Below are 26,866 nucleotides of genomic sequence, written 5' to 3' on the forward strand. Positions count from 1 at the left end.
AAGACCTTCCGGTATCCTATTAGGCTTTGCCTATGCAGCATCTTCGAAAGTCTGCAGATGTGCAAGAGGCGTAACTTGAAGCTCCTGGGCCACGAGGCAAAATCTGTAACAGGGCCCCCAACTATAATGCTTTATTCATAGTACTGGGCTCCCTATATGGAGAAGAGAGGCCTTATGGGCCCCCTAAGGCTCCTGGGCCCGGGTGCAACCACATTCCCTATAGTTACGCCCCTGATTGTGGCTATATAGTGCGACATTGAATGTGCTGCCTGATGCAACCATGATAATAACAGCAACTTTTGAGTGATGTAATACTTATTTGTGCTACTTTGTATTCTAGATGAAACTATTATAAATCTGGTAAACACCAAACATTTACTTTTATTAATTTACTTGAAAAGCATAGTGTATGGGGTTAACGTATTAACAATGTTGTATGGTCAGTGCCGGACTTGCGTGTTTTTTTTTTTTTTTGGTCCCCCCATCCCCCGTCATAAGAAAAATAAATATATATCGCACTTGTAAGCAGTCTGCTTGTATTCTGCTTGGGCAGAATATAGAAAGATAGCAGCATACCCATACCAGGGCAGCTCAGTAAATAAATACTTTTTCATAACATAAATAGAGCACCAAAACCAAGTTCCTACCATAAATACGGCAAAAAAACAACCTCAGTACATGGACACAATACTAGAACCAAACTCATAACATTTATACAGCACCAGAACCTAGCTTAGTACATAAATACAGCACTAATCAAACTCCCTACATAGATACAATACCAGCATAAAGCTCATAACATTTATACAGCACCAGAGGCAAGCTGCTAACATAAATGCAACACCAGAACCAAGTTCATAATATAGATAAAACAGCATAACCAAGCTTTGTGCATGAATGCAGACCCAGAACAAAACTCATAACATTAATACAGCTCAACAACAATACTCGCTAAGGCAAACTACTCGAGCGAGTAGTGCCTTAGTAGAGTACCTGACTGCTCGTCTCTAAAGATTCGGGTGCCGGCGGGGGAGAGTGGTAAGTTGCGGGAGTGAGCAGGGGGCAGCGGGGGGGGGGGGAGAGAGTGAGAGAGAGATCTCGCCCCGTTCCTCCCCGCTCTCCCCCGCCGGCCCCCGAATCTTTAGAGACGAGCGGGCACGTACTCGCATAAGGCACTACTCGCTCGAGTAGTTTGCCTTAGCAAGTATGCTCGCTCATCTCTACTCGTAACATAAAGACAGCAAGAACTAACCTCAGTACATGTATACACTGCTAGATCACGCTCATAATATAAATACAGAACCAAGCTCAGTACATGTATACAGCACCAGAACCAAGCTTAGTACATAAATACAGTAGCAGAACTAAACAACTGTGTTGTGGGACACCATTGGGCTGATGGTGGTACCTCAGAACACCAGAGGTGAGACCTAGCCAGGAGGAGAATGACTCGTGTAGCTCAGCAAGACAATGGAAGAAGATCATCTGACCTTATGGACCTAAGTGGGGTGATTGCCCCCAGTCTTCACCCGTCTGGTGCCTCCCCTAATGGCATGTACATTACCCGGACAAATACACGTTAGTCCCCATAATGGAGACAGCAAAAGGCCTCCCTATCCTCCTCATTATGAGGACTGTCCAGTCAGTAGCTAACCTGGGTTGATACCTAATATTCCAGGTTCATGGAGTTAATAGGGCTTGAGAATCTATCTGTATTGTTGCATTGCTGGAGTTATCCAGTGTATCCATCTGACTTTTTGTCACGCACACAGTCTTACCCGTGGCACCAGGGGCATTTGTCATATGTCCTCGTGCTCTAGGGATTAACACAGGGCCGCCAGTGCCTCTTATGTAAACCACGTCATGTCAATCAGCCATAAGAGATGAAATATGCTATTTTCTTGGTAAAATACAGGTATTACAAGAAATGCCTTCCAGATATACAATAACTCTCTCCATTAATCACAAAGGCTCAAATACCAAAATAAATGATGCTTCTAATAAATGGAGGATTCTTACATCTTTACGTTATGGAAATCAGTGCAATTTGATTCCAAGAAGTGCTGAACCCTAAGGGCCCGTTGAAGCGTGCCGGAGCTCGTAGCTTCAGATGTGTGGCAAACTTAATTCTATATGAAATGATCATTTTTCCTGGAAAGAAAGATATCTTTGACAGGAACTGCTGTAAGGCTGACTAATATTATTCTGTATACAGCCTTTTCATTCATACTATTAATATGCAAATACCAGCTGCTTGCTATCATACATTTACAACATAGTACAGAATCGTAGACTGGGCCAGCGTCAATACCCAATGAGTCTTGTGGGACCCACTCACAGGTGGGAGGGGGGTGTAGAGGATGCGGTTGCACCCGGGCCCAGGAGCCTTAGGGGGCCCATAAGGCGTCTCTTTTCCATATAGGGAGCCCAGTACTATGAATAAAGCATTATAGTTGGGGGCCCCATTACAGATTTTGCATTGGGGACAAGAATCTTCAAGTTATGCCGCTGGGTGGGATCAATCTGATCCTCATTCTTTGAAATCAATTGTATCCATGTCTCAAAGACATGCATACAAATGACTATGAGAGCGACGTTGCAGGAAGCTGAACACTTTCTGCTCCACTACCCAGGCATCGGTGTAGTGACTGGCACAGGTTGGAGGCATCGGTGTAGTGACTGGCACAGGTTGGAGGCATCGGTGTAGTGACTGGCACAGGGTGGAGGCATTAGTGTAGTGACTGGCACAGGGTGGAGGCATAAGTGTAGTGACTGGCACAGGTTGAAGGCATCGGTGTAGTGACTGGCACATGGTGGAGGCATCAGTGTAGTGACTGGCACAGGTTGGAGGCATCAGTGTAGTGACTGGCACAGGTTGAAGGCATCGGTGTAGTGACTGGCACAGGGTGGAGACATCAGTGTAGTGACTGGCACAGGGTGGAGGCATCAGTGTAGTGACTGGCACAGGGTGGAGACATCAGTGTAGTGACTGGCACAGGGTGGAGGCATCAGTGTAACTGCTGGGCAAAAGGATGAACCTGGCTGCAACTTTCACTATAGATTGGCGAGGGGAGAGTTTAATGACAGAAAGACCGATCAGTAGTGAGTTACAGTAATCAAGCCAAGAAAGAATCCAGGCTATAAGAGTTTTTGATTGTTCCACAGTGAGAAAAGGGAAGATTCCAGATATGTTTTTGAAGTCAGGCGACATGATTGCGCAAGTGATTGAATATAAGGAGTAAAGGGAAGATCAGATTCAAAAATGCCCTCAAGATAGCAGGCATGGTGCCTAGTAGTTATACCATACTAGTACAACACACTGAAATGCAAATATCAGGATTAGGTGAGTTAGTAGATGGCGGAAACCCCAGAAGTTCATTTTTCGAATGATTCCGTTTTAGATGCCTATAATGAGGGTTAAAGAATAGCATTAGTAAAGTTACTGGAACCTCCGCCTTTAAATTCTGATAATACAATAGACTATTACTATACAATACATGCAGTATCTTTTAAGGCTTGATGTAACCAAAAAGTATATATTCCCTATGTGCCTCTTGTACGAAGTACATATACGACATTTTGAGGCCCATGCTCTTTTATTTATCCGGTTACTGATCTATGTAAAATCCGTAACACCACTTTTGTTAGGCGTAGGTAGACTGATGTCTCTGTTATGGTCTCCTGCATCAACAAGTAGGCAGCTCTTGACACTCCCTCCCACTCACCAATGATCTCCTGCTCCAAAATCCATGAACCACTCTATTAACCGAGGCAGCACAAGCTGCGCATTCATTCTGAGCGTTGGCTTGCCAGAGAAAACAAACCATAGAGAGAGCTAAAAAATATTGTTTACAGGGACTGGACTGACTGTGCTGTTCTCCGAATTATCTGAGGCCAAGTAAGGTGCATAGAATTTAGAGGTCAAGGCTTGTCACTAGCCTTAGGACTATTCTTGTTTATATAATGCCCTCTACGCTAACATTTTAAAGTTTTCTTAGGACAATCTTGTTTCTGATAGAAGAATTGCAGTTTAATGTTGCGTAAAGCGCCCGTTCACTTGCCCTGAGCTGGGACTTTGAAGTCCAAGTCTTGTCAATCCACGTTTTCCTGCAACTTTGCAAAGTGTGAGACTAGATTTTTTTCTTGGAATTTTCCAAGAATAGGCCCGATGTTGCAAGCGCTGCTTCACAAAGCATTCACATATGGCAGAGGATTACTGTTATGGGGATAAATGATCATTAATATTATCGCTCATCTCCATCAGCTATCATGGGTCAACTGATCGTTCATCCCCATACAGCTTTATTTGGTGGGCTGCATTTACACAGAGAGATGTGCATCCAACGAGTGAGCATTTTCATGCCTATGTGGTTGGCCAGGAGAAGCAGGGGCTACATGTTCAAACTTCCAGGGAAAGTACTGGCCCAAAGTTTCGCTTCCTTTTTCACCTTCACATGTGGGGGGCTGTTTATCCTCTTTAGCAGGCAAGGGGGCTGTAAGCAGTTCAGTTCCCAGTGCAGTGGGTGGCTGTGTACGGAGATAAGCCCAGTTGTTTTGTGTACATCGGAGGGTCCGGGAATAGGTCACAAAACCAGGAAGCAAGGCCATTGCAAGAAACGATATGGACCTTGTTCAGAACAAGAATATAGTCTCTGTGTCTACGGCACAGGTAATAATGATAATGGAGGGGAGTGGGTGGAGGAACCAGTTTAACAGACTATACCTGTCACTCTGACATCACTGGGTATTACAGTTCACATGGTTTTGACTTGGTGTCTCAATCACCAGGGGGGGGGGGGGGGGGGGCTTTCATCCTAATGACCAATGGCACACTGCTTTGCTCATAGGAAAGACTCATTTTGGGTACATCCTTCTTACTCTCTACTACTACTTCCTGCTCACTCTTCTGCTCAAACTCGCTCTTCCATTCCTGCCCCCTATTAAAGGTTCAAGATTTGGAGTAAAACAACACTCAATACAGAATGGTATCAACCTCCCCTATTACACTTACTTAAAATGAATGATCGGCCAACTTACAAGTGTTCGCTCATTCGTCAGCTGATCACTGTTTATTGATCCTTTCATACGGCCCAATGGTCAAGCAAACTTCCTGGCCAATAACCAGGCAATATAAAAAGTTTCTTCATTCAGACAACTGAGACAAATTAGTTAGAGTTATAAGGCAAACTGTACACTTAGATGGCTATTTCTTCTGACCCGACCCCTATGCAAATGCACACTCGGCTCAATGGGCAGTAGAGGTACCTTTACACGGGGTGACTGTTGTCCAAATAATTACTCGAAAGAGCAAATTCAAATTATAGTCATTGAGTATAAATATGGCCACCGACAGGGTGACGATTGATCAGTTACTGGTTGCTTCATTTCAGTTCATCGAAGAATAGTTGCTAGTTGATCAAAAGTCGGCCAGAGCAAAGTCACGGTCGTTCATATTCGAATGACTTGTGAACAAATTTGCATATCTTGGCAAACAACTAATGAACAATCAACGCTCTGTGTAAAGGCAAATGAAAGAGTGTCGTTCATATGCTTCAATTCGTTTTCTGAGCAACTATCTGAACGCTACGTTAGTTGTTCTGTGTAAAGGTACCTTATACCACAGAGAACACACTGGCTTATCTCCTTTAAAAAGATAGGGATCGGGCATGTTAAAGTCCAACAGCCTGTCAAACTGAAACACGTGAGTACGGCCAACATTAATCTAATGTGTGTGTGGCCACTTTTACTTCCTCAAATGGAAGCCCCAAATATTTTACCGAAGAGTCGGCTGTTACTGGGTATGTATGGCCATCTTTATTGTGCAAAAATCTTCATACATAGGGAAAATAATTGCTGTCAGTTTAATCACAAATCTGGTTTTATGTACAAAGTTGCATTTTGAAAGTGTTCCATTGGGTGATTCATGTCCTAGTAGACCATGGTGCCTATGTGCCTCGAGTAAATTGGTTGAGACCACTCCATAAGACCACAGTCACCAACGATGCAACATGGAAACAATTTTTTATGTATGAAAACTTATGACTCACTTTGTATTTACTCTGAAATCAGTTAAAAGTTGTATTAATAGTTCCTACTTTTAGAATTTCTTGCTTTATTTCCAGTGACATTAAAGTTAGCGCCATGATGTTCCAGATTTGGTGTCATAACACATTTCCAGGCTGGAAGGTTCACTCCAGCCTAATCCTCTTGTAGCTGGGACAGGTTGTGTTTCCAGGTTTTTACTTTATTGAAAACATTGGATTTCATTTATTTTTCCTTTCCTTTATACCATTTTGGGATGTTATGACTCGGGGCGCGAAACGAACGTCAGGGATCTGGAAATATGTGATGTTTTCATTCTAGAAGATTTAGGAGGGTGAAATACAAACTGTAATGAGTTACGTAACAGAAGTATTGATAATGGAAATCTAATTAATTTTAATTTACCAATTAAATGCACTTTAAGGGTTTTGTTCACACATAACTGATTTGGTGCAGAATTTGTCGCAAATTTTAGCGCGGATCTGATTTCAAAACAAAGGGGTGAAACCTGCTGCAGATCTACACCAAAATCCACAGCAAATCAGCTACTGTATGTGTAAATGCACCCCTAATGTAGTTAATGGCGATCACAGTAGCGTCATGGCATCCATGTAATTATTTATTACCCCCCAGCAAGCTGGGTACTCATTTTACCGACCTCAGATGGATGGAAGGCTGAGTCAACCTTGAGCCAGCTACCTGAACCAAGCGGGGATTGAACTCGCAACCTTCAGGTCGTGAGCAAGAGCTTAGGACTGCATTTTTGCTGCCTTAACGCTCTGCGTCACACGAGACTCATTTATAACAGAAGCTACGATGAATCCGTTTTTCAAGGGATCTAACGTAACGCAACAGGTCATAAATGGAATAAATCACTACTTGTATTCATACTGTGCAGAATAAGTAGCTGCTACTTTGAGAACCCTTGAAGGTAAATAATAGAGCTACAGGTAACACCATTATTCTTAATGATACAATCCCTAAGATTCCCCCTGTCGGTTTATGTTTGAGCTGCCATGCATTACATAAAGACCAGCATCCTTCTGCAGTTGTATTTTGTGCATCAGCACTAATTAGGACAATAAACCAGCTTGATTGGTCCTGAAAAGTTACAGCGCATTGCCTTGGATAGGCGGCTAATTATATACATTTAGCGGTATGAAACATAACGCAGACCCGTGTGAGTCTCACATGGAACATGCTGAGGGAATTATTGTGGAGAGGAGCGGATTAAGGGTCCTGAACTGCACTCATCAGGAGGGTCTCTAGAGGCAGTGTGTCTTTCTGGGTTAATCTGTGTTTAGAGAACTGGCAGGGTAAATATGAAGGCTAATTATGTAATATAGCAGTGTGTGTTCCTGGATACAGTGTGGACAAAGATGATGGATAGTTAGTTAGTGCCGGCCTTAGGTTAGATGGCACCCCGTACAGAATTATTTTTTTGCGCTCACCAATAGGCAGTCTATCTGTATTCTGCAGAAAGCAGCAAGATAGCAGAACACTCTCACCAGGACAGTTCAGTGAATAAACACTGTACCAGAACCAAGCACCAGAACAAAACTCAGCACATAGATACGGCCCCATAACCAAGTTTATAACATAAATATGGCACCAGAATCAAGCTTATAGCATACATACAGTACTAGCTAAGCTCATAACATAAATATAAAACCAGAACCAAGATCATAACATAAATACATTAGCAGAACTAATTAACTGTCGTATGGGAGTGTTTATGGGCTGACAGCAGCACCTTGGAACATCAGGGGGGATGAGACGGAGGCCAGAGGAAGATGATTCATGAAAAGATCTTCTGGCCTGGTAGACCTAATGGGGGATTAATTGCCTGCAGCCTACATTCACCTGATACCTCCTCCAAAAGGTGGTGGCTGTCGCCCTGTGCGACCGCATAGATTACACATAGCTAAGGCTAGCGATAGATGGGTAGATAGAGGAATATATAGATGGGTGGGTAGGTAGATAGGTAGATGGGTGGTAAATTAGATGGATAGATCAAATTAGTGATTTGCTGCATGTTTTCGTTCCAATAGGAACTTGTAACATTTGACAAAATCTTTATCATAGGGTTACAAAATAACGAGCTACAAGAATACACTGGTACTACTTTTAGTGCCAAGAATATGGTGTTTTGGGATTCTTACTTTATATATAGAAGAGAACAAGTACTGTTTAACCTGAGCTCCTGGCACCCAGCACTGTTTTATGGTCACCCTCCTTCTGTGTGCCCAGTCTGCAGGTCGTCGTCTTGTTACTATTTCAGATCCTCCATACCGGACTCTGCTTGGCAAAAACCTTTCTGACTTAACATTATGTTTCTTTTTATGGCTTGCAGGGCATGAAGCCAGACAGTTTCTATAAAGTGAAAGTCCCAGAGCTTAAGGAGATCATCGAGGGCTGTATACGCATGAACAAGAATGAAAGGTAAACTTTCCTCAAAATGATGAGTAAGTACACTGACCTGATCAGAGGACAATAGTAGCTCACAAACCTAGGGGAGAGGTGCGGAGAGGTGATTAGGGAGTTGTTCTTGTGCAATCAAAAGTTCAACCTCTGTGTGAGTTTCAGCAAATTATTTTATTTGCTTCATGCTTAAAAGCTCTTATGTGGCATCACCTTAGACCATCCTCAGATGTGAATAGAATATTGTATATCCATAGTCTAAATACTTGTCTCAGATTTGGACACTGAGGAGATCTGTATGTGTATATGGGGAGATACGGACAATGCAGAATTGGATGGTACTAGTGACTGAAAGTTGCTAGGTTTATAAATATTCAAGAACATAAACTGTTTCCCTGAAAATAAGACCTACCCTGAAAATAAGACCTACCATGATTTGGGGGGATTTTCAGGGAGGCTGGAAATATAAGCCCTACCCCAAAAATAAGCCTCAGCTGCATCATATTAAAAAAAGGAATACATTACCAAGCAGGTTTGATCCAGGTTCCTCCTGCTGTTCTCTGGAGCTCTGACGTGCTTCTTGCAATCCTCGGCCGCCCACTAAAGATCACTTCCTGGTTATGGGATTCATAAATCCTGCCTCCAGGAAGCAATGGCTGTGATTGCTTCATCGAGCGCTGCATTGATTCGCTGAGCAGCGATAAAGAACTAATCACAGCCATCGCGTTGTGGAGGCGGGATTTAAGAATTGGCCAATGTCGTGGCTCAGCAAATTTATAAATCTTGTAACCAGGAAGTGATCTTCTGCGGGTGGTCGAGGACTGCATGAAACACATTTGAGCTCCGGAGAGCAGCGAGAGGGACCTGGATCGAGCCTGCTAGGTAAGTATAATAAGACATCCCCTGAAAATAAGATCTAGTGCCTCTTTTGGGGCAAAAATTAATATAAGACAGGGTCTCATTATCGTGGAAACATGATGTAAGTTCTATGTGTTTTTTTATTTTTAGTCTATGGATTTTGGTTTATTTGCTTCTACCATCTACTGACTTTGTAGACTTAAGACCCTGATAAACCTTAGGGAAAGGTAGTCTGAACCTGTGGAACCAACCATCCGATGCATGTGTATGGTGACCTACCAAATATTCCCTGACATAAGATGTTAGGGAATGAAGGATCGGCCACAGTGAATTTCAATGCTTGTTATTTCTGTTCTTCCTGGAGGTAGGCTGCTGCCAGACACCCTGGCTGCAACTTTCTCCACTTTCCGGTAACATCCATGCCAGGCATAATTTTATGTCCTACTTAGACATGGATAACACAAAATTGTTATAAACCAAAAGAGGGAACTTACCCTAAATCTAATGATGTAAGGAAAGCCTGTCTAGAGGGGGAGCTCACCCTGATGAGGGTGACCCTACGTCGGGAACCTGGGGTGACCCTGTCTCTTCATAGGTGTAGGATGGGAGTTGTGACACTAATGGCTCTATCTATCTATCTATCTATCTATCTATCTTCTTGTATTGTCATCTTACAAGATGTAATCAATTAATTACTATTAACCTTGACAGATATACCATCCAGGATCTGCTGGAACACTCCTTCTTTCAGGAGGACACCGGAGTCCATGTTGAACTGGCTGAGGAGGATGATGGAGTTAAACCAGCATTGAAGCTTTGGCTGAGGATGGATGACACTAAGAAACTGCATGGCAAATACAAAGATAATAATGCAATTGAGTTCCTGTTTGAGCTCTATAAAGATATTGCTGAAGAGGTGGCCCAAGAGATGGTAAGAATTAATTTAAACACACATTTTCCAATATTTGATACTCCCTCCTCTAAAACAGGCAGCATGTTACCTGTGAAGTGTTTGTATAGGGACAATGAACTTCATCCAACATCGTCATATAAATTGTATGTATTAGACTGCACTTGTTATTTTGCAGTGTGCAGTTGCTACGGGGCCTCACCCTTAGCAGTTGTCAACTTTGCAAATGTCCCATTGTTTAGGAGAATGGTTTCTGATGACGTCACAACTTAGAAAAGCTCAATCTCATTAATAGTATTGTTTAAAAGGGCTGTAGCAGAATTACAAGTTAGCCCAATCCAAAGGATAGGAGATAACTTACTAATCGGTGGGGGTCTTACCACTGAGACTCCTGTCAATTATAAGAATGGGGGCCCTGTGCCCCTCATCCTCTTCACTGCATCCTCTGCAGTGAGGAAGAGTATGAACGGAGTGACAGTCACGCAAGCGCACTGCTACTTCATTAGTTTTCAATGGGACTGCAGAGATAGTAGAGTGGCAAGCGCTCGGGTATTTCCATCAATGGAGCACCAATAGCGCATGCCCATTGAATGTGATGTCACTGCAGGTGGGAGAAGCATCTTTGCAGTGACGAGAAGAGGGGGACAAGGGACCCTGCTCTCAGGATTGGTGGGGGTCTCAATGGTGAGAACCCACAGATCAGCAAGTTATTCCCTATCCTGTGGATAGGGGATAACTTGCAATAATGGTGCATCCCCTATTAGCATTGGCAAGTGATTAACACCATTATGACCGTTATCTCCCAGTCATCTGTTTAATCCAGTCTCATCTACCAAAGTTTCACCCTAACAAGTCGGTAGTTTTAAAATGATCCTTATAGATGTTACAAATTTATGAAAATCTAAGACAACAGAAAAGGAGGACAGATGGGTGGATGGAATATTGCTTGCGGGTATATTGGATAGATCAACATATTTTAGTAAAAATAGGCCAATAAGATTAAGCATTAATTCTGACTTTACATGTGCTTCTCAGGTGGTGCTCAACTTTGTGTGTGAAGCAGACTACAAAATTGTGGCAAAAGCTATCCGGGATCGGGTATTAGCCATAAAACGCAAGCGAGAGAAAGTGAGACGTGCCCAAGAGGAACTGAAGAAGAAAGAGGAGGAGAAGCAGCAAAGCATTCTCAAGCTTCTTGAACAACTAAGAGGACCTCAAAGCACCAGCACCATTATTACTCCCGATGTAACAACAGGTCCTACATCCCTACCAACAACTTCAGACTCTGCCGAATTAGTTAGCGGTGGAACATTCCTGCCTGAACCAGAGGAGCCAGAAGCAGACCAGCATCATCCATTCAACTTCAGACACTCTTGTTACTCTTCTGCTACATGTAAGCTACACATGAATGTATTGACCATGTTTGCTGAGCATATTATCCTTATGCCTCGTTTAGACAGAACCATTATCGTTCAGAAAATCATTCTAACGAACAAAGCTGAACAACAATAGTTCGGTTTAAACACGGGCAAACGACTGCACAACGAGCGAGAATCGTGAGGTTCTCACTTGTCTTCAGTTTCAGCTGGCATAAAAAACAGCCCTGCCTCATACACTTATCGTCCCATAGGAATGTGAAACAGTGAACGATAAGTGCCCGAGGACTGCACGATTCTCATCATGAATAATGTAGTCTAAATGTGAACCAACTTGTTCCGTCGGGTAATCGAGAATTGTGAGATTCTTGGCCCATGTGAAAGTCAGTAGAATGAGGCAAGTTGATAAATGGTGTCAAGGTGGTTATACACATTAGATGTGTATCTCCAATTTTGGTGGGTCCAGCCAATCGTCTAATGTCTATAGTGGCCTCCCCACTCTTGTCCAACAGATGTTGGGAGAGGTAAGGATCAGGAAGTTGGATTTGAACTGCCCAATCCTTTTGTTCTCAGAAGAGTCTGCCAATGGCTTTCTCCCCTCTCTACATTCAGAACAGGCTGAGCTGAGTGTCCATGTGTATGGAGGTGTCGGACAAAATATCTGCTGTTGACCAAACAAGTACTGGTAGACAGCTATCTAATGTCTATGAGCAGCTATATGTCACCTTCACAGTATTGTCCAATGTAATGTGTCATGGGTCAAATGTTTGGTCTTCACTTTGTGTCTGTTTCGACTTTCAACTTGAATCACCGTAGCTAAGCAATTCTTATATAACATAGTTGTGTCTGTTGCGCAGCGGACTGTGAGACAGATGGGTACCTCAGTTCTTCTGGATTTATGGAGGCTGCAGACGGGTCCCAAAGACCTTCAAGTGATGCCTCTCAAGAAGATCCTAATAGCCCTCCAAGCACTCAGTCAGAAATATGTTTTCCTGGGGTAAGTAGAAAAAAAAAAGCTTTGAAGTTATTTGATTATTAGAATCAAAGTGTATTTAATAGAGATGAGCGAATATACTCGTTTCGAGTAATTACTCGATCGAGCACAGCGATTTTTGAGTACTTCCGTACTCGGGTGAAAAGATTCGGGGGGCGCCGGGGGGAGGCGTGGCGGAGCGGGGGGGGGGTAGCAGCAGGGAACAGGGGGGAGCCCTCTCTCTCTCCCCCCCCCACTCCCCGCTGCAACCCCCCACTCACCCACGGCGCCCCCCGAATCTTTTCACTCAAGTACGGAAGTACTCGAAAATCGTGGCGCTCGGGCAAAAATGGGGCATGGCCGAGTAGGTTCGCTCATCTCTAGTATTTAATTATCTTGTTCCCTGCCAATGAAAATGTTTAGATTTTTTTAGGAAACCTGATATCTGCCTCTGGAAAATTATATTATTATGAGGCTGTTAGTGAAGTATAAATCTTTCATGGTCTTCTTTTCTCAGAGCATTGCTGTAAGTGTGAATTCAGATGTCACTCCTCCTCTTGGACTTCCCAGTGACATCTCTTCTCCAGCAGATAGGTAAGCAAAAATTGGAATAATTAATCTGAATTAAGCTGGGTATTCCGGGCTTCTACTATGGAGGACCTATCCTCAAGATAGATCATCATTGGTTGATTAGCTCAGGTGCGGCGCTCAGGATCCCAGTCAATCAGCCTAGTCAACTGTCAGTACAGTGGGGCCATATGTCATCATGGGTGGTCAGGGCCAGAAGTGTGATATATGGCTTCACTCCCATTGAAATCAATGGGAGAAATGCCTCCTATTACACTTCTGGCTCCGTATTGTAGTCAGAGCCTAAAGTGCAATAGAAGGCATTGATTTCCATGTGAGTGAAGCTGTCTATTACAGTTTGGCCCTGACCACCGATGATGACATCTAGCCTCACTGTACTGACAGCAGGCCATAGGGATTAACTGATTCTGAGGATAGGTCATCATCAATAGTACAAGCCAGGCATACCCCTTTTAATGGAGGTTGCCCAAGAAGTAATATCCCGGGCAAGATTGTTTTTAAAATTTGCACTGGATTGTCATAAACATTTCACTTTGCAAACTCATTGCCTGTTGTGAGCTTTGGTAATGAGGAATATCTCCCTTCCACTTTCCTAGTATCATGTTCTTCACAATGTAAAAATGTCTTTTCAGCTATGCATCAGATGTGGCTTCAGGACTAAGTGATGGCTGCGAAGGTCTCTCAGCTGGAGAACGGAGCGTCAAGTCCCCTGTGAAGAAGACACCGGCTAAACTTTTGAGACGTAAAGCAAGGTCGAGACTACGTATAATTAATGTAAGTATTCACCTAATGGCCTGATAAAGCTCACTGTGTATTAGTAAGACAGACAAGTAAATTAAGAAATTTGTGAAATTGAAGCAGCTGTGTAGCGGAAAATCTTAGCAGCTCTTTATTGCAATGTTCTATGCTTCAAGAGGTTGTTCAGCTTTACCCTGTTGATGACCTATCCTCAGGATAGGCCATCAATAGTAGATCAGTAGGGTCAGTCATCCTGAACCCCTGCCGATCAGCCAGCTACCAGGCCAGTGCGCTACTGTACAGAGAATGGTGTTTGCCAGAAACATGGGGATTTTATCCCAGTGGCAGTGGCCTAGGTTAGTTGGTGTTCCAGGCAAAGCTCCAGTTCAGTTCCCCATGAGTTGCAGTAAAATCATGTTTTTATCATGGCTCTCTCTGAATTCTATGTTGCCATTAAGCTCTAATGTAAGGAGATCAGCATGATAAAGACTAAGAATAACATTAGTATGTCCATTAATGTACCTCTTGCATAGCAGAAATATTTTAGTAAAGGTTCAAACGCTTTAGAAATGATATAATTTAGTTAAAATTATGCATTACACAGAACCATAAGGCTTAATGATTAAGGTCTAAGAAATATATGAGTAAAGGCCCATTTAGAGACAACTATTATTGCTCAAAATTCGCTCAAAAGCCATCTTTTGAGCAAAGATCGCTGCATTTAAATGCACGCCCATTGTGCACGTTTCATGCACTATTCGTTCATCGCTGACTTCAAGCCTGCTTAAAGTCATCTATGTGTCTTATCAGGACCGCATGCTGAGTTCTCAGTGGGATAGCGCTGATAGTATTCTCTCAGCTGCTATCCCACTCAAGAACAATGAAGCTGAATGCAGATAACAGACCTCCAGCTGTTATCTGCATTCAGCGAGAGACTTCATTTGCACGCTAATAAGCTACTAAGTAGCTGAGTAGCTACTTAAGAGTTTCTGCAAACTGACATTTAAAGGGGTTGTCCCGCGGCAGCAAGTGGGTCTATACACTTCTGTATGGCCATATTAATGCACTTTGTAATGTACATTGTGCATTAATTATGAGCCATACAGAAGTTATAAAAAGTTTTTTACTTACCTGCTCCGTTGCTAGCGTCCTCGTTCCCATGGAGCCGACTAATTTTCGCCCTCCGATGGCCAAATTAGCCGCGCTTGCGCAGTCCGGGTCTTCTGCTCCCTTCAATGGAGCCGCTCGTGCAGAATGCCGGCTCCGTGTAGCTCCGCCCCGTCACGTGCCGATTCCAGCCAATCAGGAGGCTGGAATCGGCAATGTTCCGCACAGAAGAGCTGCGGTCCACGGAGGGAGCAGACCCCGGCGGCCATCTTCAGCAGGTAAGTATGAAGACGCCGGACCGCCGGGATTCAGGTAAGCGCTGAGCGGTTTGTTTTTTTAACCCCTGCATCGGGGTTGTCTCGCGCCGAACGGGGGGGGGGGGGTTAAAAAAAAAAAAAACCCGTTTCGGCGCGGGACAACCCCTTTAAGCAAATTTTGAGCAATCATCTTTGCGTCTAAATGGGCCTTAAGACACTTTAAATAGTACATCATTACCAGGTTCCCACAGTAAAGTTCTTCTTATCTCGTTCTATAGATTTCAGATAAAAGTGATCGTGTTGTGGAGTGTCAGCTGCAGACCTACAACGGTAAAATGGTCACTTTCAAGTTTGACCTCGATGGCGATAACCCCGAGGACATTGCAGCAGTTATGGTAAGTAATGAAGTAAGAGAAATTCCCTGATCACTTTTGTATAATATTTTAAACTTTGGAAGGACCACGTACCGCAGCCCCCCGTGAAATTTCCAGGCTCTCTGCTACGTTTGGTAGCCAGGAGCAGGGAGAATTTAACTCAGCATGTCAAAAATGTCTCATGGGTGCAAGTTCAACTGCCGATGACTCCCACTTATGCAGAGAATTGGACATCTCCTCTCCGAAACAGCACTCCAGAGAGTAGACCATGCATGTGGCTCTCTTCATTGTAGCGTTTCACAATTTGCATAAGCTATAATGAAGAGAGCTTAATGCATAGACAGCCGTCTCTAACTCATATTCTAACCTGCCAAACAGATGTCAAAGGACCCTATTATCTTGATATATAGGGAACCCAGAGATGTCTACACTATCTGTCCCTACTCATGAACGGTATGCCATGGGTACAACCTCACACAATGTCCAGGTGGTTGAGGGAACTGCAAAGAATATCCTCACGAGCCGCATGTGGTCTCCAAGCTGCAGGTTGTGATGACCAAATATACACTAATGATGATCGCATGTTGCAACTGAAAGTTTTGTCAGCTTGTCCAAGTTAAATAAATGCTTTTAAAGTACCAGCATATCTTGTTTGTCTCAATTACACTCTTAGGGCAAATGTCAGCCTTTGCTTTGAAATGTTCTCTATGACTCATTTGTCACTGTCATAAGTTAACGTTCCGTACTTCTCAAGGGTTTCAACGTGATAGAAGTTCCAAATCTATAACTGTGCAGCCACACTGACAAAAATCTGGCAACACTTTCTAAACACTTATCATACTTACGTTTGGGTCGAACTGTGACTCTCAACATGTACAAGCCTATCTAGGTGAATTATATTGTAGAAACGGTACCATCTAGCATAATTGTGGGTTCTCTAAATTATATTAACTAATTTCAAACTTCAACGTCCTGTATCTGTCATGATCTCATTGCACCCATTAAGCCAACAATCCCAGATGACCTATTACATATGCAATATGATACTGCTTCCTGTAAAATGGCTGCCTGTAGTTGAGACTTCCTGTCCACATTTACAGAATGAAGCAGCTCTGGATCATAAATTGCTCATTTAACTAGTTTAATGCTGTGCATACAACCAGTAGAAGAGTGTTGATGAACAGTTGTAAGTTATTGGTTTTTAGCAGTGATCCACTTTAATATTCATACCATACAAAGAGTAAATGTAAAAACATGGGGATGAGCTCCAGTACATTATCACAAAGACCTGCTTTATTTTCTCCAGGTAAACAATGAGTTCATTATGCAGTCTGAAAGAGAGAGCTTCACCAACAGGATCAAGGATATCATCCACCGTGTGGAGACTCTACTGAAAAAAGAGGCTAATGGAGACAGAGAAGATGAAATTGATAGGCTAACTACAGATCCGGGTGGTACTTCTTTGCCTAATTTACAGGTATGTTGCATGAGACTCTATGGCCTTATCAAATATTTTGAAAGTAATGTTAAAGGGGTTCTGTCATTAAAAAAAATAAATAAAAAGTTCTATACTTCCCTATTCCTCCCCTGTCAGTCTTCTTACCGCATCTTCTCCCCGCCAATCTTCTCCTGACTCCTCCAGTCGCCCGAGTCACTTCACCTCCAGTAAGCCAATTCTTCTGCTTCCTGTGAAGAAGCGTCCATTCTCTGCAGTCTTCATCCTCCCAGGCAATGTATGCTATGTCATTAGTGATGTAGCGTTCATAGCCTAGCAGGGAGTGCCGAGTTACTGCTGAGACTGCGCATAAGCGGGGTCTCGCTCCAATAGTATATGAACTCTCGTGGTGAGACAGCATGCATGCGCAGTCTCAGTAATAGATCGTCATTCCTTCCTAGGCAGTGAACGCTACGTGACTAGTGACGTAACCTAAAGTTAAAGTCCGGCTAGTAGACAACCCCTTTTCAATAGGACCTCTGTGTGAAAAAAATAAACAGATATACTTAACCTTTTGCGGTTGCCAAGATCCAGGGTTGCAGCCCGCTGTGTTCCCAAGGTTTGTTGTGACAGATGATGCCACAGGAAATCAGGTGACCGCTGCAGCCAATGAGAGACTGCAGTGTCACATTCTTGAACTCCTGGCATCATGGCACTCAGAATGTGTCATCTGTCAAAGAAATCACCAGGACTGCAGCGGGCTTCAGTGCTGGATCCTAGCGGCCGCTGAGGGGTACGTATATGTCTGTTTATTATTTTCACATAGGGAGTCCTATGGAAAAGGGGTTGTCCAGTAACCGGACAACCCCTTTAACATATTATTTTTACTGTAAAGTGAAAAAAAAAAAAAACAATGGTGCAACTGCATTTTTTTCCATTCCACCCAAAAAAGTTTTTATTTTTTTATTTTTTTGTTCTTCAATAATTTTTATGGTGCATTGGATTAAAAAAAACAACAACTCACAAAAGACAAGCTCTCACATGGCTGTTTTGATCTTTAAAAGTTAAAACATTTTGGCTCTTGGAAGGCCACGATAAAAAAAACAAAAATTGTCAGCACCAAATTTTTCTGTTTTGGGAAGGGATTAAGTGATATGATGTCATAAGTTCAAGGACTGAAAACGAAGAATTTGGAAAATAAGTAATAGAATTTTTGCATTTATCCATAGGCTGATCTTCAACTTCAAGAGTTATCTCGTTCCTTCTCCTCCTCTTCGCTCAGTGGTAAGTGCTTGAACTTGTCGGAGATCCTATCAGATATCAATGACCTTCTTTGGTTTCTGTCACCCATTTTCATCCCAAGTCTCACATGGTGTGTCTCCAATTCATGATGTTTTACTTTTCTTTCTAGATTTAGTATGTACAAGTCCCAGCAAAGGAGTTGGTTCCCCTGGTTATCCCTACCAGGGCAGTCCTGTTCTCGACAATGATGTGTTTTGTCCAGCTGGACCTCTTATGGGCGCACCAGACCTTAGAACAAAATCTCTTCCTCCTGCTATGACCCTAGGTAATTTCTTAAATAGTATCATAGTTAAATAAGGAAAATCACTAATATCTACTCCCTGACCAGCAGCTTACTAATTTGTCACAGTGAAGCTCCTATAGCATAAAGAAGTTGTCCATGTTAAGTAACATAATGCATGTTGGTCAAAGAAAATGTTGCCCTTATCATGAAGCTAGCTGCAGGTATTAATAAAGTCATATAGTGTGAATGGTTCCTTGTTATAAAACTAATTAATATCTTTTAATACAAAAAGATTAACACTGAAAGAACAAACAGGAAGGCAGGAAAGCAATAAACAAAGCTTAAGCCAGTTGTGTGTGGGTGTTGAGAGGAGTAGCTCAACAACTACTGGAGGCATATGGGCACATTTAGGATCATCCAAGATTACAATTACCATTGATCATAGAGGAATAACTCTGCATATATCTTACATTTGATGCATTGGTCTTATGGCATGTTGGCCACAACCCAGAGGCTGGTCTGGGGTGATGCTGTGAAGTCAGCCTCAGCTCCTGCGATTGCAATGCATGCGCCCTGTCACCTGTCGTTCAGCGTTAAGTTCCAACATGATCACTACTATCACCTGATCTGGTGTTTGATTGGTCGGTGAGACAGTGATTCTCTAGCCGGCCAACAAACCATTATTGTAGTGTACATATCCCAGACCCTCCTCTCAGAGGATGACAATTAGTCATCTATATGGTGAAGTTCTGGTCCGGTCCGTGTTCTCCTGGTGTCAGCATACTATCAGATAAGTCTGCAGTGTTTATACTTTTGAGAGATTTTGTTACATCGGCTACCTTGTATTGTTGTGTCAGTTGTGAGTTACATCTGTCCATTGTCACCCCCTTTGTGTTCTGGATGTAAGGCTGCCCTCGTCAGGGCAATCGTGCTGCTTTTAGATAAGGTTTCCTTGTATTATTATGTCACAGTGAGAATTTTCCCCCATTTTAAGTTTCATTGTGCCTCTTTTTGTTTCCCCTTCTCCACTCCAGGAAGAGGATGCACAGATCCAATGCTGCTCATTGTACACATGACCACTCAGCCAATCACTGCAGCCATGTCTGCATATGAAAGCCAGTTTGGGGATGGGCAGGTGGGGCGGTCAGTGCACAGGAGGCACCTACGGTAGGCTTGTGCAGTTCCGCAGGGCCCAGAAAATAGAGCATCTGTGTGAGCCCTGGCAAAGGCACAGTAACATAAATTCCCACATAGATGACATACAGTGGGCCCATAACAGGTCACGACCACATAGCACCAGATTCGGCTTCCTTGCTTTTGTAACTTTAATTAACAGATCAAGACACAATCCACTCTCACCAGCATCAGTCCAGGAAATGTAAGCAGCACGAGGCAAAGTTAATGGGTGTTTTCCACAACCATCCCTGCACTCCAGTCAGCGTCCTCCCTTGTAGAGTGAGTATCTGCCCTTTTCCAGACTCAAGTGCCACGTCGTTCTGCAGAACTCCGTCCGGTGGACTGGCTGGCCTTCAACTGGTGCAGAGGATCTGTAGCTGTTCCCTCACTGTCTTCTATATTACCAACTATTTCTACTTTCTGGCCATAGGTCTACTCCACTTTTATACAGACTCATGGGAAAAATGCCCTCCGCTCTGCCTCGTGCTCATTTGACAGTGTCTTCAAAAAAGAAAAAACAGTACAAATAAAAAAAGTCAAAACTCAGATCAAGACCAAACACAAAATCCTTCCTGGGAAGGGTGCAGTAGTACCCCGCTACATGCATGTGACTGCTAAAGACAGTGATTGGCGATTGGCTGATCAGTCATCTGTACAGTGAACAGTATGAGATCTTGCAGCAACTTCCCGTATGAGTGCAGCAGAGGAGCTGCGCTTGACCCAAGGAACATCTAACTAATACGTATGGCTTAGTTTGTTATTTTGTGCCGTCCCATGTGGACTTGCAAATTTTGTAGGTAAAGTTACATGGTTCACTGGAGATGCAATTTAGCAACTTCTGCCCATCGGGTCATGAATTATGCATGAAGCAATTTTCCATGATGCAGTATTTATATCACGCCTACATCCAATTTATACATTTTCAATTCTAGATTAAAGTTCAGTTGGTTGAAACTGGTCACAAAATTGTATATTAAGTGTCAGCGAATAGAGGCAGCTGATTTAAGATGTTATTGTATATCATTGCTTTGCTGGTTCAATCTCTTTAATTCGTATTTAGAATTGCTGTCTGTTTGCTTTTTAGGTTCTCCTTTGTCAGCTAGCAGAACCTGGCCTTCCTTTGAAACAACATCCAGTCCAGCGGTACCTTTCTCAACAAATTATTCCATGCCGTCCTCTCACACTTTTCCACCTACAACTTTCAGCTCCATGCATAGTGGTAACTACTTTTCTGCTGTGCCCCAACACATGATGCCTTCAACTTCAGCAGGACATATGAGCTCCCAAAATTCCTTATTTCCCAATATGATCAACTCTTCTGTCAATCATGGAAATGCCCTGCAGCACATGCTAAATAGTGGTATGGTGCCACAGACTATGACTAATGCTTTAGCATCTAATGTCCCACCGGCCACTCAGTGGTCTCCAACAGCGCCTATGTTTTCCTTGGCTAATGTCTTGTCCTTGGCTATGAGCATGGCTCAAACCTTGTTACCGGTAGCATCAACTGCTACAACGCAACCTCAAGGGATGCCTCCTGCCTTTTCTCAACCAATGTCTGGACAACTCCACAGTCCTCTGATTTATCCTTCAAGTTACTCTCAACCTCAAAGTCCAGTCAAAGATTTCCGTGGTCAGTGCCCTTATATATACCCCGGATCCCCTCATACCAGTGGGATGTATCCTCAGAATATGCCAGGCCAAACTTTTTCTAATGTGGGTGGCAATTTCTCTCAGCCTTTTGCACCCCCAGATTGTGTGCCACACAGTGGAATGTTTCCTCAGCAAGTGCCATCTACAAATATGTCAGGATACCTTCAACAACCTACCCAGCAGCTGGAAGTGCCAACTTCTCCTGGGCTTGTCAAGGACTTGCCTGAGCTCCAGCCAGGGTTAGGGGCCTTCAACGAGGTGTCTTCATCCCCTACTGGAAATCAGGTTTCAGAAGCTACTGGATGTGTGGTGGGACAGACCATGAACAAACCTGTAAGCATTAGCTTTTAATGTGTGAGGTGATGTAAATTGTCTTGTCGGGACGTGGTTCAGTCAACAGATTAATAAAAGGGTTCAGTTCCTGCTAGAGTCCCCAAATAAATCAGCGAGAACTTATGACAATGGTTCTCCAGTCTTGTGGTTTCCATAAGTACCATGTCATGAGCGGAGTATGACCAAATTAATTACGATAGAGATTGCTATTCTGACTCACAAAAACATGGTCATGTGTTTTATTTAAATGGGGATTCCTATCTGGACAAGTTATTCCCTATCCACGCATGCCACCACGCCATTCACTTCAATGTGACCACCGGAGATAGGCAAGTTCATACACTTGGAAATCTCCCACAGTCCTATTGAAGTGATTGGGACCACCAGAGATTGCCGAGCACTTGAACTCTGCTAGCTCCGGCAGTTTCCATTGACGTGAAGTTGCATTCACCACCACTGCTGTCAAAATTCAAGGACACACCTGGAATGATATCTCTGGATCATTGTGGGTCCAAGCAGTCAAACTCCCACCGGATTGGCGAGCTGGATAGGGGTTAATATACAGAGATGGGAATACCTCTTTACTACTCATCCTATTAGTTAGTACCATTCTATTCAATAAACTTCATTGGTCACATTTGCTTAACTACGTCAGGTGTTTACGAAGGAGCCCTTAGACATATTGATGATATTGGATTCATTTGGAACTAGCAGGGAATAAACCTTTTTTTTGTCTAAATTATATTTTATGTGTTTTGTGTAATACTTCTGTTATAGGCTCATACATACAAGCGTTCGTGCTTAAACACAGGTCCTGAAGCTGATATCTTAGTGCACGACCCACATAGTCGAAATTCATAGGAAAATCCTAACTGTCTTCAAGAGGGATTAACAATTGATGATTTAAACATGAGGGACATCTTAAAACCACCCGTCTGGTCTACTAGACTTCCCTTTATGTTGCTTTTAATGCTGTTCACTCTCCTCCTCAACTTCCTCTCTCCTTGACTGATTCCTTACACAGAGGGGAAGGTATTCTGAGTTTTTGAAGAAATTTTTGCTGCTGCTTTTTTAATTGCTGTCGTAAAGTTTATAAGTGATTTTTGTATGTGAATGACTTCTATTTTTATATGATAATCATATAGTATTATATATGCTTTAACTTGTTGGTATTTCCAATGCTGAATCCATTAGTGAAGTACAATTAATTCTTTATAGCATGTCAGGACAGAAGAAGAAAGTCTCTAAAGCCCTCCAGTCCATAGACACTAAAGAGACAAGACATTTTTAAATGGGCGTAACTGACAGCAGCTAGTTGACTTTGTGCAATTATTTTTCGGTGCGCGTACAGAGAACATGTATTTTTGGCAAAAGTTATTGCACATTTTTTCTGTGTTTCGTATTTCATAACAATATTTAACACTATTTATAGTTAGACAGGGGTTTCTTGAGGTTGCAAGGCGTCTCATTCCAGAGGTTTTCAGCCTAAAATACAAGTCTAAATAATTGATTCCTTCATCTCTGGTTTTAAATAGCTACAACTTGGGAATTGCTTATAGTAAATAGTAATAAAAATGTAAATTAATGACTTTTCATAATCTACGCTAGTGAGAGGGAACATCTCTGATCAGAGCCCATGAGGTCCAGGCATACACTGAGTGCTGAGACCCCTTCAATCAAGTCAGTCCCAGCTTAAGCCCCAATTAAATGATGTATTAGAGTATACTAAAAGTGGAGAACCCCACTGAGTGATGAAAAGCAATTATGTGTATAACTCAATTTACTATCAACATAGGGTTCTGTAGGCCATACACATTAGATAGATGTAGGTTGATGTTGGAAGAACTGCCGAACAAACAACTGTCTGGTGATCCATAGTTCTGCATAGGTAGTCCATATTGGCCATTACAGTTGTTCAAACTGGCCATACATGTCCAATGACAGCGGGCGATGGACGAAGAGATCTTTTGGGGAATATTCTTTCATGAAAGATCTGTCATCCGAAAGTTGGACAAAAATGTCAAAGTTGGCAGACTTCTTTCCAGACAATGACAGTCTGTCATCGATCGGCTAAAACGATCCTTTTTAATCAACTTTAGTCTAATGTGAATGGCAATCTTTTTAGGATAGGTGCTTTACTAAAGGTTTTAGGGATACTCTAAAGAGTATTCAAATGTATCCCTCAGCAGATCCATTCACTTTAATGAGGCACAGTCTAAAGGATACAACTTGGGACCCAGTTTGACCTGCTTCCCATTTGTCTTGAGGACACTATAACATGGTAGACTACACTGTTGTCTCCCCCCAAACAAGACTTGAAAGCGAATTACAAGGGAAATTGTTCATGTGATGTTTTACATAAACAACTATTTTTTTTGCTTTAGTTTACTATTACTATATAAAAGTACATAATAAAAAAACTAGCAGTTTAGATGTTCATTTCATGCTTTTTTTCATTTTTAGGGATACAGTAAGTATATTGTAATAAAAGAAAAATGATTTAATTATAAAATATTTATATTTTCTAGCAAAGCATCACTGCCTATTACCGTGCGTTTGTCCATAAAGAAGCACTAGGTCTTATTTTTTGGGGATGCCTTATTATACTTACCTAGCAGGCTTGGTCGAGGTCTCTCCTGCTGCTCTCTGGAGCTCTAACGCACTGCCCATAGTCCTTGGGCCACCCATACATCACTTCCTGGTTATGAGATTCATAAATCCCGCCTCCAGGAAGCAATGGTTGTGATTGGTTCTTCCACCGCTGCTCAGCCCTTCAATGCAGCACTGGATAAACCAATCAACAGCCATCATGTTGTAGAGGCAGAATTTACGAATTGGCTGAGCCATGGCCAATCACAACGTTCGCATTGGTTCATCCAGCGCTGCATTGATTAGCTAAGCAGTGGTCAAAGAACCAATCACAGCCATCGCTTCCTGGAGGTGGGATTTATGAATACCATAACAAAAAAGTGATGTTGTACGAGTGACTGAGGACTGCGGGAACCACGCCAAAATCAGCGGGAGGGACCTGGACCGAGCCTGCTAGGAAATGTTTTTTTTTATGTAGTGTAACTAAAGCTTGTTTTCAGGGTAGGGCTTATATTTCAAGCCTCCCCGAAAATTGGTCTAGAGCTTATTTTGGGGGTAGGTCTTATTTTTGGGGAAACAGGGTAGTTACATGTCTCACTGTACATAATATATACATAGAAAGATATAGAAATGTATACAAAAATGTGATTAAAAATCGTATGGTACATAATATAATTTAAACATTATTTTTTTAATTGTAATTCTTGAATTGCTAGGGTGTAATTTTTGTACTTTTATACAACTAGTTGCACCCGTAAACTTGCATCTCTGCCTTGGAGAAGTCATTTAAGTAATATATTGGTTATTAGATGACTGTATTGCTTTTTCCCCCCTTGTTTTTGTAGTACGTGTTTAAAACGTATTGATTCCAATGACTAAATCTTTTGTTCTTTTGCTTCCCCTCTCATACTGCACAGCTTTTTCCGTTATTTTTAGATTTTTTCCCCCCAAAAAAATTATTTTCATAAAGCGCTGCTGCTGCGTTACTTTTTTCCGGGTCATACTGTATCTAAGGATTCTAAAATGCATTAACATAGCGGGATTTAGGAGATACCATTGCTTTGATTATACTCTGGACTCTGGCTTGGTGCCGTGCAGCTTAATCATCTCTCAGTACAAATCCTTGTACAGTGTATATGATAAGAGCGCTCCTAGTAGCAGGCATATGGGAGTTTCTCTGTGGGCTATACTAGGTCAATAAAACTAACGTGGTTGTTTCACTGTTTTTATACGCTATTTTAGTTATTCGTGGATGTAAATATACGGATTCAGTTGGACAAGCATTCGGATGTTTTTGCTTTATTGCAATTTGGATTCTTGAAGGGAAAGGATCATAGGAAGAAAAGACATTTTGAGCAACATAACCAATGCAACCACAACTTAGAAAACATAATCCCTTTGTCTTACCGTACACGCCCGCCACACAAAGCGGTTGGGTTGTCCTCTAGGATCGTTATGTCTATAGACAGCTTGTCTGTATAATTAAATTCACATCTATGACTTCAAACTAGAGATGAGCGAGCGTACTCGCTAAGGCAAACTACTGGAGCGAGTAGTGCCTTCTGTGAGTACCTGCCCGCTCGTCTCTAATGATTCGGGTGCCCGAGGGGGAGAGCGGTGAGTTGCGGGAGTGAGCAGGGGGGAGAGAGTGAGAGATTTCCCCCCCATTCCTCCCCGCCAGCACCCGAATCTTTAGATACTAGCAGGCAGGTACTCACATAAGGCACTACTCGCTCGAGTAGTTTGCCTTAGCGAGTACGCTCACTCATCCCTACTTCTAACATAAACCAATTATTGTTATTTCACAAATGGAGCCCATCAAAAAAAGATTGATTTGCACAAGTTAACTAAAAAGACCCCTATTACATCATCGAAATGGATCGGTTGGGGCGCCCAACTATGCCAAATCCGTAATCTAAGGAACTAAATAGTAATAGTCATTTTTTGGTACATGGTAGTGAGTGTAGGAATTGGGCATATAGAGGCAGTGGATGAGAGAAGCCGGATATACAGATGTGGTTTGAGTAGTCTACTAATATGTTTAAAAAAAATGCAAATCAGCGGTAATGCCACCTCTGCTTAAAGGGAGTGACCACCTCTGCCTTCATAGTCATTAGAGCTGCTTTTCTGATACAAAGCTCTAAATTACCTGAAAGGTCATTGGCCCACATTTATTACGAATGGTCTTATATAGGTCAGTCTTAAAAAAGTTTTGCTGGAGTGAATTTTGGACTGTCCTAAATGTAGAAAATGATATCTTGATAGATTTGTAGCAAAATTTGCGCTATTTTCCGACTTTGGTATTAATAATTCTGTCTAAAAGTTTTTGGCCGTGCCTACTGCCAGTAAATCATGCCCTTTTTTTTTTTACATAATTTCCAAGTTTTGGGGAGTGAAATGAAAAATCTGAAGTTTTGGACATTTTTGGCATACATCATAATTTGTGTGTACCAAAAACTAGTTCCAATTACTTAATACATGCAGACCAAGTCAATGTACACTGCTGTTTTT

The 26,866-nt window shown here is 42.4% G+C and overlaps 1 protein-coding gene across 1 annotated transcript in view; it reads left to right on the forward strand.

Annotated features, from left to right (window-relative positions):
• WNK4 (WNK lysine deficient protein kinase 4) overlaps positions 1 to 26,866 on the forward strand; it is a 154,876-nt gene that overhangs the window by 102,445 nt on the left and 25,565 nt on the right. Inside the window, exons 5-15 of the mRNA XM_066586966.1 lie at positions 8,396 to 8,484; positions 10,033 to 10,252; positions 11,267 to 11,624; positions 12,465 to 12,604; positions 13,098 to 13,174; positions 13,801 to 13,942; positions 15,549 to 15,665; positions 16,951 to 17,121; positions 18,309 to 18,363; positions 18,491 to 18,646; positions 20,865 to 21,766. Of these exons, the coding sequence (XP_066443063.1) occupies positions 8,396 to 8,484; positions 10,033 to 10,252; positions 11,267 to 11,624; positions 12,465 to 12,604; positions 13,098 to 13,174; positions 13,801 to 13,942; positions 15,549 to 15,665; positions 16,951 to 17,121; positions 18,309 to 18,363; positions 18,491 to 18,646; positions 20,865 to 21,766 (2,427 nt within the window). The remainder of the gene's footprint in view (positions 1 to 8,395; positions 8,485 to 10,032; positions 10,253 to 11,266; positions 11,625 to 12,464; positions 12,605 to 13,097; positions 13,175 to 13,800; positions 13,943 to 15,548; positions 15,666 to 16,950; positions 17,122 to 18,308; positions 18,364 to 18,490; positions 18,647 to 20,864; positions 21,767 to 26,866) is intronic.

This window comes from Eleutherodactylus coqui, chromosome 13 (genome assembly GCF_035609145.1).
Source record: "Eleutherodactylus coqui strain aEleCoq1 chromosome 13, aEleCoq1.hap1, whole genome shotgun sequence".
NCBI classification, from domain to species: Eukaryota; Metazoa; Chordata; class Amphibia; order Anura; family Eleutherodactylidae; genus Eleutherodactylus; species Eleutherodactylus coqui.